This window comes from Plasmodium sp. gorilla clade G2, assembly GCF_900097015.1.
Source record: "Plasmodium sp. gorilla clade G2 genome assembly, chromosome: 14".
Lineage (NCBI taxonomy): Eukaryota > Apicomplexa > Aconoidasida > Haemosporida > Plasmodiidae > Plasmodium > Plasmodium adleri (nom. inval.).
In genome coordinates, this window is record NC_041706.1 from 1,084,260 (window position 1) to 1,098,992 (window position 14,733).

General features: G+C 17.7%; 2 protein-coding genes across 2 annotated transcripts; one reads left to right on the forward strand and one right to left on the reverse strand.

Annotated features, from left to right (window-relative positions):
- Nucleotides 1-1,955: 1,955 nt before the first annotated feature.
- PADL01_1429300 (CPW-WPC family protein) lies at nt 1,956-4,878 on the reverse strand (the record flags this gene model as incomplete). Its single annotated transcript, XM_028684564.1, has 16 exons — nt 1,956-2,029; nt 2,144-2,197; nt 2,334-2,436; nt 2,544-2,605; nt 2,772-2,837; nt 2,928-3,036; nt 3,183-3,251; nt 3,390-3,475; nt 3,559-3,574; nt 3,672-3,710; nt 3,865-3,956; nt 4,031-4,131; nt 4,255-4,387; nt 4,493-4,509; nt 4,663-4,702; nt 4,824-4,878. The coding sequence occupies 16 exons, from the start codon at nt 4,876-4,878 to the stop codon at nt 1,956-1,958; spliced, it is 1,116 nt and encodes a 371-aa protein (XP_028540629.1).
- Nucleotides 4,879-6,692: 1,814 nt separating this feature from the next.
- Nucleotides 6,693-14,720, forward strand: PADL01_1429400 (rRNA (adenosine-2'-O-)-methyltransferase, putative; the record flags this gene model as incomplete). The annotated part of the gene is made up of 1 exon (XM_028684565.1): nt 6,693-14,720. One exon carries the CDS (start codon nt 6,693-6,695, stop codon nt 14,718-14,720), a length of 8,028 nt encoding a protein of 2,675 aa, XP_028540630.1.
- Between the last annotated feature and the right edge of the window lie 13 nt (nt 14,721-14,733).

Here is a 14,733-nt window from a genome sequence, read left to right on the forward strand (position 1 = left end):
AAAAAAAAAAAAAAATAGTCTTCCCAAATATGTGGAAATCAAATAAGTATATAAAAATAGTGTGTATGCATTTGTACTACTTCATGAAAAACGAATAGAGATATCTATTTATGTATTTATAATATAAAATTTATGTCTGTTATTATAAGCATGATATAATATGAAGTATTTATTTATGCATGCAAATATACAAAAAAAAAAATTCTTTTTTTTTATTTTTTGGTCCTTTATATATATATATAATATATTTTATTTAAATTTAATTTTATTGTTTTCTTTATATTTTTATTTTATATTTTTTGTATTTTTTTCATATTGTTTGTACTTTTTTTATATTTTTCTTCATTTTTTTTATATTTTTTTCCTACATATATATTTTTTTTTTTTTGGGTGGGGGTGGGTTTACTTAAACATTATATAGAAATACTTATATTTATATAATGCTCTTCTATATACTATTAAAAAATATGGTGGAAATATCTATTATATGTATATCATATATACATACAAATATATATAAATATATATGTATATATATATATATATATATATATATAACGATTAGTAATCTTTATTCCATTTTTTTTTATTATCATCAATAATTCTATGAGTAAAAAAACAAAGAAAAAAATCAAATAACAAATGAATAAAATATATATATATATATATATATATATATATATATATAATATATATTTCAGACGCATGGAAGAAATATATAATTAAAACGTATGTATATGTAAAGGATTTATAATAAATTTATATTTAATCTTAGACAAGATAAAATATTTTGTTAGAAATAAAAATATATTTAACATTATTATATAATGAAATGTTTTTTTTTTTGTTTTATATATATATATATATATATATATATTTTTGTCGTATTAAACTATTTGAATTCTACATCATTAATTCTATATATATATATATATATATATAATAAAGAAAAATGTAATTTTTTTTTTCTTTTATATCTATTTATATTTTATCCGTCATTTGTATTTTCGAATAAATATATTCATTCATTTTTATGATGAATTCTACACTGATAATGAAATAAAAATTTTGATATGAACAATGGAAATAAGTTGTATTAATATATTAAATAAACGTATATATTTTTTAATTGTAAAACGTATCCTATATATATATATATATATATATGCATATTTTTATTCTTGTTAAATAATATATAATTTAATATTTTGTAATCGATATAAATAAGGCAAGACATATACAGAAATATGGATATTATATAAAGTGTATGAGACAAATATATACATACATATATATATATATATGGTGTATTTTTTTTTAAATCGAATATTCTTATGTAAAACTCAAAGAATAATATATATCTCTTTTCATTCAATAAGAATAAATTAAAAGGACTTTTTTTTTTTTTTTTTAAATGTTTCTATGAAATATATTCTATATAATTTCGATTGTTTTTAATATTTTAGTTAGTATAAAAATAAAAATAGAGCACTTAGAATATTATATATATAAATATATAGGTTTTTTTTTTTTTTTTTTTTTTTTTTTTTTTTTTAAAAAGATCATTCTAGCTATTTTTTTATAATTTTACCTTACATGTTCATAAAAAAAAAAAAAAAAAAAAGTTATATTTGCACACATAAAAAAAAGATATTACTTTCCATATTTTAAGAAATACAAATGTTATATATATATATATATGATCTGTTATATATTTTAAAGTTGAATATTCATTAATTATCATTTCGTAAAAGTATTTGAATATACAAATATTTCTATTTAAGTATGCTATATTTATATTTAAATAATTCAAATAAAAAAAAAAAAAAAAAAAAAAAAAAAAACAGAAGATTGAAAATAATATTTGAGATATATAATAATACACATTTACGTATATATTTTTATATACAGAAAAATTTAAGATTTATAAATTATAAATATGTTATTTTATTTTTTTATTTCATAGCTGAAATAATATTTCCTGTAATTGGTTCAACTGATCCATAACTATATTTCCCTTTTCTTAAAGCTGATAAATTGACAAATTCAACATTATATATATATATATATATATGGATATCTTATTTTTAATTGTCACGTTTTAACACTTAAATATGAATTTTTTAAAATGTGTGTATTTTACCAGAAATTTTTGGTAAATATTCTTCTCTATTGTTTTTGTAGAGGGGCCATTCAACTGAAAGAAATGAATAAAAATGCGAATTATTAAAATATAAATATGTATATATATATATATATATATATATATATATATATGTATTATATTTTTATATAACAAATATTTCGATTGAATATATTATATTAATGTTAACTGTTGCATTCTTCCGCATAAGCTTTTTTAATTTCTTTTTTAAACGAATGAAATAATTTCTTTTTTGAACATGGACCCATATAACTTTGGGGAGCAATACAATACTACATCAAAAAAAAAAAAAAAAAAAAAGAAAATATACAAATAAATATTATATATAATAATTAATATATAACTTATTTCATTCCTATAACAATCCTTTGAAAGTTACCTTTTCACTTTGAGTCCAATATTCTGGACAATATTCTTCATAATTAATTAATTTAGTAGTGTCTATAAAATTACATAACCAATGAAATATATTAAAAAGGAATAATGAAAAAAAAAAAAAAAAAAAAAAAAAAAAATTGATAATAATAATAACAATAATTCATACAAAAAACAAATTTATTTATCTCATTTTTAATATGTTTCCTTCTTAATAGCTATTTCAAATTACCAATTTCACATGGCCATTTTATATCACATTCATATGCTAAACTTTCTTTTAATGTTGAATTTAAACCTTAATAAATAAAAAAATTATATGACTTTAATATATATATACACGTATATATAATAATATGTATACTCATTGCTTTTTTAATTAAATTACCAATAAATTTGGTATGTTCGTCACATGATCCATTATAATAATCGGGGGGCAAGCAATTCTGAGGAGTTCCAAATTCATCTGACTTTAAAATCCAATCTTTTGGACAAGGCTATGAAAAATAAAATAAATTAATACATACATATATACATATATATATATGTTATTTTTTGAGGGGGCAAATTATTTTTTTGTTGTATTAGAAAAAATAAAATTCCATATTTTATTCTATTATTCTATTATTTCATTTTTAATTACGTCATTATCATCCATTTTACACTCTTGTAGACATGGGAAATTTAATTTACATAATTTTTCAAAAGCCACCTTAATATTTAAAATATTATATTAATATATATATATATATATATATATATATATTAGTTGAATTAAATAAATATACCATATAATTATATATCAAATTGTAGTTCCATGTATATATATTTTTTTATATTATAATATTACTTTCATATCTTTATCAAGAGTAGTGAGGGATGCCCTAGACAAACATGGGCCATTATAATTTTTTGGAGCCAAGCACATACCATCATCTATTTTTTAAGACAGTAAAGAGATGTATATATACTATATATTGTATCTATTTATAAACGAATAAAATAATACTAAATGTTACTCTCTTTAATCCATCCCTACAAAATAAATAAAATTGGAATGAACATATGAATTCAATATTAGTATTATAAATCCTGTACAGGTAATTTTTTAGTTTATTTTTTCCAAATATACCTTTGGGCAAATTTTGGAATAATCTTTTTTACATTTTTCCTACAAAGATGATATAAATTAATTTATATGAATAAGGTAAATTATATATATGATGATTTATATATAGCCATTAATTATCTGTACAATTATATATATATATATATATATATATATATATTTATTTATTTATTTATTTATATATTTTATTTTTAACTTTGCATGGCCATGAAGATGAACATTTATTACTCCATATTTCCTTCTGCTCATTAGTCATATTTGAAAAATCATAAGGTAATAAGCAAGTACCTAATATATTCCAAAGGTGTATACAAGTGAATGATTTTATAAAATTAGTAATTTTTTTTTTTTTTTTTTTTAACCCTCATAAATAGACAATGGGCGACAATATTTTTCATCTTCTGGTACCCAATTTGTAGGGCACTGAGAAGAATAATCTTTTTCACAATTATCTAAGCAAGGCCTATTTACAATAAAAAATAAAAGGGATTTTAATGAAGGGAATAAAATGAAATAGGATATTGAATAATAGCACAATAATATATACATATATATATATATATATATATATATATATGTGTATAACCAAAAAATGTTACATTCTCTTTCTAGTAATTTTTTCTTTTTAGTTTCATGCTCTGCTTGTAAATATCTAGGACATGGTCCCCTATATGATAAAGGGGCCACACATTCTTCAGAAGCACTTAATTTGGTCCATTCTTAAAAAAAAAAAAATAATATAGAAATTGATATAATATATATATATATAATATGTATATATTTTTTTTTTCTTTTCTTTTTTTTTTTTTTTTTTTGCTTGATACCTTCTGCACAATTTTTACTTGAACAAAAAACAAATTATTTTTACGTGTATATTAAGAAATATTTCTGGTAGTATTAATTATTTACATATATTTATATATATTATAATAGTCAAATAATATGCACATAAAACATATATATAAATATATATATATAGATTCATTTTTTATACGAGTAATCTTTTTGACAAAATGCAGATTTTTGAGATATAACTGTAAGGAAGAAAAGAATAAGATTATTTAACAATCATAATATATATATATATATATTTATTCATTTATATTTTTTTTTTTTTTTTTTTTTTTTTTTTTTTTGTCTATAAGCAAAAACAACCGCTTTTAATTTGTGAGAAAACAAAACAAAAAAAAAAGAAATTAGGAGAAAACATATTTGGAAAGAAAACAAATTTTTACAAGATCTAGAAAAGATATTGAAAGGACAAAATAATTGAAGTATTTATTATAAATATTATTTTTTATTTTTTTTTTTTTTTTTTGGTATGCAAATAATTTAGATTTATTTATAAATGATATACCTGAAAAGCTATTTTTTTATTTTGTTAATATATATTTAAATATTGAAGACCTGCAATTTTTATTTTTTATTTCGTTAATACAAAATTAAAATAATAAACTATTAAATTATAGAAAAATAATTATAATAATTAAATATTAAACTTTTAAAATATATTTAAAGAAAATCACATAAAATATATATATATATATGATTAAGTGTACGTAAAAAAATATGTACATACACTATTATATATATATATTTAATAAAAGTACAATATAGGGTAACAAATATTTCTTTGATAATTTGAAGTATTATAAGAAGGTCACTACTTATTATTTATCATAAAAATGGATATGTATATATTATATATATATAATACACATATGATGAGAGAAAAAATAATATAATAATAATATAATAATAATATTATTTTATTTAATATTATATTGTTTTAAAAAAATTACAATTGCAGTAATTTTATTATTAATAATATATTATATATGTAAAATAAAAAATAATGAGCACCTTTCTTTACATTTTATTAAGTATATGCAACACATAGAATATTTATATAACACTTTAATTTTGAGAACACTATATTTTTATGTCCTCCTTTTTTTTTTTTTTTTTTTTTAGAATAATCCTACAAAATTATTATTAAATTCAATTTGTTATATTAAATTATCCTTAATTATTTTTAAAGTGTAACAAAAATATATATATATATATATATATATATATATATATATATTAAGTATCTTTTAAATGTTAATTATTAATATTTTTTATACATCTTTTATATTGATTTTCTATTAGTGTCATTAAATAATCTTCAAATATTTGTAAATTCACAAATATTTATTCTATATGAATATTATAAATATTATACAACACAAAAGAAATATAAAAGTATTATCAAAAAAAAAAAAAAATGGAAAAAATAATAAATACATTTTATGATATTATAAAAATTCTCTATTTTTTTTTTTCCCCCCCTACAATGTTACAAAATGTATGTTCTTATTATGAAGAGGGAAAAAAAAAAAAAAAAAAAAAAAAAAATTATTAAATTTGTATAATATATATATATAATATATATATATTTACATTTTTGTAACAATTGATGAGAATATATATACCTAATTTGTTATCCTACTCTCCAAAAATATAGAAATTAGAAATAATAAGAAATTATATTATTCTTTCTATTTTTATTATATGTATTATAAAATAATATAATAATGTTCCTAAGAATAATATATATAGAAAATAATTGTAATTTATAATATATTTTATGAAAATATTATATAATAATATATACAACTATAACATTTTAATATTCTTATATTTATAAGGAAATAAGGGAAAAAAAAAAAAAAAAAATAATAATAATAAATGACCAATGGGTTTATTTATTTATTCATTTATTTGTTATTTTATTTTTTTTTTTTTTATTTTTTTTCCATCTTATGAACTTATTAGTATTATATAATGCTATTATAATAATTTCGATCCACATTGTAAGGTTGGAAAAAAAAACAAAAAAAAGAAATATAAAATAAATAATAAAACATATAAAGTAATATACATATAAAGGAATATACATATTTATAAGTACAATTATAAAAATTTAATATTTCTATTTCCATATAATATTTTTATTTCCTTAAAATATTTTTAATCATTATGGTAGCCAACAGTGTAGACGTTTTAAATTTACTAATAAACTTTAGTACTAATAATAATATTAAAGAATATGATGATGAGTTAATTCGAAATTTTTTTTCTGAAATTATTTTATTATTAATTCAAGATGAAGATAAAAATAAACTGTGTAAAGATGTTAATAATTATATTGTTAATGAAGTTCTAAAAAAGGAAGAAGAATATAATAATAAAGGAGATATAAAAAATAAAAACATGAAAGATGGAAATAATAATAATAATAAAAAAAAAAAAAAAAAAGAATGTGACAAAAGGAGTGATGGAAAATATGGAAATAACTTAGAAATTATAATATTGTTTATAGATTGTTTATTTAAAAAATATTGGAATGAATTATTTTATAATAATAATAATAATATAGATATAGATATATCTTGGGTATATAAAATATTACAATTAAAAGAAGGAGAAAAAAATAAATATTCTTCTGTTTTGCTAAATTTTTTAAAAAATATATTAATAAAGATACAAGAAGAAAATCCTGAATTTTCAGTAATCATTTTTTTATTAAATCATATACAAATAAAAATACAAAATCATATAAAAGAAAATCACGATAAAAATAAATATCTTTTTTATAAAAAATGGAACAATAAGCTCACTGAATTATCATCAAAAGGTTTTCATGAGTATTCTTATAAAAATGTATCAGATGATTTGTATGTTCAAAGGGAAGTGTCTGAATGTAATGAATATGAAAAAGAAAATAATACACACAACAATGATAATAATAATAATAATAATATTATTAATAATGATGATAATATTAATAGTGATAATATCAATAGTGATGATAATATTAATTGTGATAATATCAATAGTGATGATAATATAAATATTATCCATTCTAAACTTATAAATATCATAACACATACAAATCAAAATAAAAGTTATAAAAACTTTTTGAGTACATTCAATTTAAACTTTGAATATTTATGTGTATTATTTATTTTATATTTGGAAGATGAAAAGAGTAACCAAAAAAAAAATTCGTCCACATATCAAAGTGATGTCAAGGATGTATATGAAAATAAAATATTAAAAGAAATTAACATAAATAATAATTATAATGAAGAGATAATAATTATTAAATTAATAAATTATATTTTATATCATATAGTTCTGATTAATGATAAAAATATGAGAAATATTTTAATTAAAGATTTTTCTTTTGTAGTAAAAGAATATATATATCCTGCACATGTATTTGAAAAAATATGTTTGAATGTTATTGAGTTAATGTATTTTGTTCTTACATATGATATGTTTGAAAAAAGTATGATTAATAATGATATTCATCTTATTCAAAATGACAACAACAATAATAATATTATTAATAATAATAATATTAATAATAATAATATTAATAATAATAATATTAATAATAATGACAGTGTTGAAGAGACCAGTCAAAATTATGATCATAAGAAGGTATATATGGGAAACAAAGACAATGAATCTATTTTATATATATATTATAAATATATGATCACTATATACTCTACAGATATTTTAAATACAGATGAATATTTATTAAATGATATATACAATTTTATTATTTTATATATAGATTATATATATAATGAGAGTTTTATTGAAAAAAGTTATATAAATGATATAAGATATTATTTTTTATTTTTTAATAAAGGATATATGAATGAAAACGTTTTAAAAAAATTGTTATATATTTTTAATACACTTATTAATATCTTAAACAAAACAAAAAATTTTAATAATGAAGTGTCACGTTTTATAAAGGTATGGAATTATTTTGAATGTATTATTAGATGTATTGAAAATTTTTCTGTGCATCTTCTAAAAAGTAATTGGTTTAAAATAGTCGATCTTATAAACATTGTCAGTTCTATAAAAGTGATATATCATAATAAATATGAAACTGATAAAAATATTTATGATGTGTGTGATGAATATAATGAGGATATATGTATCCATATGAAGAATGTTAATAAAAAAAATAATAAAAATAAAAAAAATGATATAAATCAAAATTGTGATGATGATATAAATCAAAATTGTGATGATGATATAAATCAAAATTGTGATGATGATATAAATCAAAATTGTGACGATGATGATATAAATAAAAATGATGATGATGATATTATAAATCAAAATTGTGATAATAATATAAATAGAATACATAACTTTGAAAATCTTTTATTTTTTGATCACATAGATTATTATATCTTTCAAACATGTGCTATTCGTAGCTATAATAATATTAATAAATACATGATGAATAATAAAAAAATAAAAAAAGGACAATATAATATACAAAATGAAATAAATTTTGTTATATATATAGATTATATAATATTAAAATTAAATGAATATTTAATATGGTTGTTGCTGATACATAAGAATGATTCTGTTATAAGATATTCCTTATGTGGATTATTAGATTATGAGAATAAAAATAATATTGAAATTTCAAATTTCATTAATAAGAATAATGATAAAATTAAATGTATAGAAGAAAAATTATCATCTAATGAAAAGAAAATAAATATTTTAACTTTTATAAATAGTATAAGTGATCATTTTTTATTTAATATATTTTTTATTCATATTGTTAAGCCTACGTTATTTATTAAAGGAGATATGCTATATTATGAATCAAGGATAAAAAATTTTATTATGTCTAAAATATTATATAAACAAAAATATTCTTATCATTATTTATTGAAATTTATTATATGTCTAAATCATATTAATTACTATTATATTAACCTTAGAATAATTCTAGAGACACTACTTCAATCAATAAATATATATAATAATGAAAACACAAACGATAATAAAAATAATAATAATAATAATAATAATAATAATAAAAAGGATAGTTATATATCACACCATCATACATTCAGTGGTATATTTACCTTTTATAATATGATTATTATTAATAAGGAAAATACAAAAAATTTTAAAAATTTTAAAAATTTTAAAAATTATTTAAATATAGAGAATATAATAAAAAAACAAAATATATATCCTAACAAATTTTATTATCCATATAATATATATAATAATCAAAATATTCATAACATTATTATGAATATTATAAAAAATATTAAAAATATTTCATTTAGTAGAAGAAATGATATACTTTTTATTATCTTAGAAATTATGATCAAAATGAATGATGTATTAAATATTTTTACAAATTTTAAAAATTATTCTATCTTCTTAAATTTATTTGAAGATTCTTTTTTTCAAGAGCATTTAAAAAGTTTCCAAGTTATTTTCAGAATTAATCAACATCATCTTTTAAAAGATATTCATATACAAAAAGAAAAAAAAAATCATAATGTTATAAAAAATAATAAAAATAAAATATATAATGAATATCAAGTCCAAAGTGATTATATCCCATTACATCAAGATATTAGTGATAAACCTACAAAAATTTTGTTTATTAAAAATAGTAAAAATGTATTATTAAATCATTTTATAGACTTATTGAATGAACATATATATTTTAATAAATATTTGTATTATTATGGATATATGCGATTATTTCATTTAATGTTGATACAAGGAGGAGAAGATGATAATAAATCGGATTTAAGAGAAGAAATACATATTGTGGAATATTATAATGAAAATTATGATATAAAAAGTAACAATTTAAAAGAAAAATATATTAATAATGATGATAATCATTGTAATTCTTTAATATCCATTCTTATTTGTTATATTATAAAAAATAATTTATTTTATTATTTCAATAAATCATGTCTCCTTAATCTTATACATAATAATATAAAAAAATTCAAAGATTTTATTTTTAAGAACAATTCGATCCTTACACAAAATATAGATACACACAATAATTATAATAATAATAATTTGATAAACTGCTACAAATTTTATAAATATATAGAATCCCTTTTCTTATATTTAGATACACTGGAATATATAAATATAAATGAACAATATATATCCTCTCAAAATATGATTCATTATTATAATAGTGACTACCCATATAAACAACATACAACACACAACAAAAATAATATTCATGTAAACAATAAAATGAATCATATTATATACAATGAAGATTATAAAAATCATGTTGATAATAATAAACTATTAAATTTGGGATCAATAAATATAGAAAATCTAAAGGAATATTCTTCTCTTTTTGATGATGTTAAAGAATTATATGATGCTTGTTGTGATTATTTGATGTATATAGGAAATAAAGACAACACAAAATATGATAATACAAATAATTATCATAATATAAAATTAATATTAATCTTGTCTTTTTTATCAAATATATATAATATATATAATCCAGGCAAATGGAATAAAGAATTAAATTTTAAAATACAAGATTTATCTTTAAAAAGATTAAATAATATAAAATTTAGACATTCTAATAAATATTCATTAAATAATTATGATGACAAATTTAATTATTATAAATACAAATATTTTTATAATTGTTTCTTTTGTTGTGGTTCTTCTATGTCATTGAATGAAGAAGAAATGTATATGTATTTTGAAAAAATAATAAATGATATTGAAATATCTAAAGATGAATTAGTATATATATATTTAATTATTAAAAATTATATGATACCATATATATATAGCACACCTAATGATGATATTATGAGTAGTTCTATATATAAAATGAAAGAAATCAAGAAAAAAAAAAAAATGATAATTTTCAAATTGTTATTTAAGCAAACTGATATATTAATTGATAGATTCTCTGTTTGTAAATATCCTGTTCATTTAATGGAATTAGTATTTTTGACTTTATTTCATCCATTACTTATAAGATTTGAGATAAATAATTTTATAGACATTGAAGATAAGGATTCAAATGTTTGTGACATGAGAAAAAAAAACGAAGAAATCATATCAACTTATAAATATTGTTATGATGAGAGGAATCAGAGTGATAATAACAATACATATAGAGAAAATAATACACACGATAAAAATAATAATAATATTAATGATAATAATAATAATATTAGTGATAATATTTGTGATAATATTTGTGATAATATTTGTGATAATATTAGTGATGATAGCTTTTTTCTTTTAAATTATGTACGTAAAATTTTAGAGAGAGGTAAAACCAAACTTTCTATCACAAGAAATATTGTAATACCCATGTTAACATCTTATTTTTATAACTTAATTAATTATGATGATATAATATATATTAAAGAAGAATATTTAAATAAATTTATAGAAGTAATTGTTGAGATATTAATGTATAAAGAATATGTTTTATTAGATGGGAAAAAAAATTTTACAAATGAATCTTTTAAAATAAAAGAATATAATAATTTACTTTTAAATAATTTTATAAATGAAAAAATATGTAATTATCTTATAAACAAATTAGATAGGAATGAAGATATATTATTTCCTTCTGAACTTTATCAAGTTCATCAAACACCTATATTTTTAAGAATATTAACATTAATATTTTTAATTAATTTATTTAATATTTTAGATTCTACATATCTTTCATCTATAAAGTTATGTCAAACAAGAGAAGACAAATATGAAAAAAGTTCTTTTAATAAAAAAAAAAAAAAAATCTTATATATATATGAAATATTAATAATTTATATATTAAAAAAAATAGATAACAAAAATATTTATCATATGAATAACAAAGGATATAATGAAATCAAAAGTTCTTGTAATAATAATAATGAGAATAATAATGAGAATAATTCATTTGTTATAAAACAAAATAATGAAAAAGAAAAAATACCCCCCTTACCATCGTCACATGGACATAATATTCAACTCAGAGGTTTACAAGCTTTATGTATGTTAAGTAAATATTTTAAACATTTAAAAAAAAAAAACAGGAAAAAAATTATTTCTTATATTAATATTATACTTATTTATGATCATTTAAATAATACTCGTCAATATTTAGAATATTTCTGTCTAGCCATTAGTCATTCTTCTTTTGTTTTAATGTATCCATATTTGATAAAATATTTATCACATAATAATGTAAATAATCAGCTAACTATAACATCACTAATTATATGTGCATATCTATTTTTAAAAACGAAATTTTCGAATTATTCTTTTGAACAATTATATATTAATTCATATGCTGAAATTTGTTCTATAAAACAAAACAAAAAAAACATTTTAACAAATAATGTACCTGTCATAAATAAAAAAGAAAGTAAATTAAAGAGAAGGGCACAGGATAAGAAAGTAAAACATATTATTAATGAACTTGTGAAAAAAAATAAAAATGATGTCAGTGGAATTGTTCAAGCTGTAAAAAATTTGAAAAATATAAACACACATAAAAGTGATAACAAAAGATATAATGATAATTATGTTACAAATAAAAATATTCTACATAATTTTGATAATAAAAAATATGATAACCAGTTGGAAAAAAAAAAAAAAAAAAAAAAACCAATTTATGATAATAAAAAATATAAAAATCATAATTACAAAATGAATAAATTACAAATGGAGGAGAAAAATGATTCTATTCAAAATAGTGATTTACAAAATATACAAAATGATTATTTTTATTCTGAACATATATTTAATTGTTTATTAAAATTATTATATGGTATTGTTTCTTTATGTTCATCTCATTCAGCTGTTATAAGAAGTATATCTCAATTTATTGTATATAAATTTATAAAATTAAAAGGTACTATTCATTTAAATCCTTTTTTTTCATCTCTTTTTTCATATATAAAATATAATAAAGATTGTAAAAGAATAAGGAAAAAAATTAAAAGTCAATTTAATTATTGGAATGTAAATCGTTTTGATAATATACGTTTCTTATTACCTACAGAAAATTATTCATATAATCATTTTGATGAAGACATAAATTATAACAATGCTAATACATTTTCTCATATTCTATATAATAACGAACTTGTTATGTCATATACTTTTATAGACAAATTTAAACAAGTGGTTCAACAAGAAATGTCTTTTATGATCTTTAATATTGATATAGAAAAGGAGAAACAAGCAGCTAAAAATAATAAATTGATAAATGAACAGAATGTGTCACTAAATATTATTAATAGTATATATGAACACAATATGAGGACACAAATAGAAAGTGAACAGGTTAAAGTGGGATCCTCTAAAAATGTGTATTCTGATATTACAGATGAAACTCATATGGGTCCTAATAATAGTGTTGATATAAAGGGTGATGGTGTTGATATAAAGGGTGATGGAGTTGATATAAAGGGTGATGGAGTTGATATAAAGGGTGATGGTGTTGATATAAAGGGTGATGGAGTTGATATAAAGGGTGATGGTGTTGATAAACATACAACAATTAGCTCTAACGAAGACAATACAAACAATATAACAACCATATCCAGTGAAATAAATTATGATGTATTTAGCTTAGAAAATATTATAGAACAAAATAAGAATAATTATCAGAAAAAATTTGATCCAATTTCAAATATTATAGAAATAAATAATGAGTTCAGAAAAAATTATTTAAATAAAAAAAAAAGAAACGATTTAATTGTTATAGCATCCTTAATTGAGAAAATACCTAATCTTGCTGGCTTATGTAGAACATGTGAAATATTTAATGTCAAAAAATTACTTATAGATAATATTAATATAATTAAAGATTATCAATTTCAAAAAATATCATCCACTGCTAATAAATGGATGAATATTAAAGAATTGAAAAAAAGTGATATCATCAATTATATAATAAAAAAAAAAAAAAAATATTCTATCATAGGATTAGAACAAACGCATAACAGTCAGAAATTAAATCATTTCATTTTTCCTAAAAAATGTATACTTATCTTAGGAGATGAAAAAGAAGGTTTACCTTCATCTATTCTTATGTTTTTACATCATTGTATTGAGATACCTGGACAAGGAATTATAAGATCCTTGAATGTTCACGTTTCTGCAGCTATAACTATATATGAGTATTTCAAGCAGCAAATATGAAACGAATACAAAA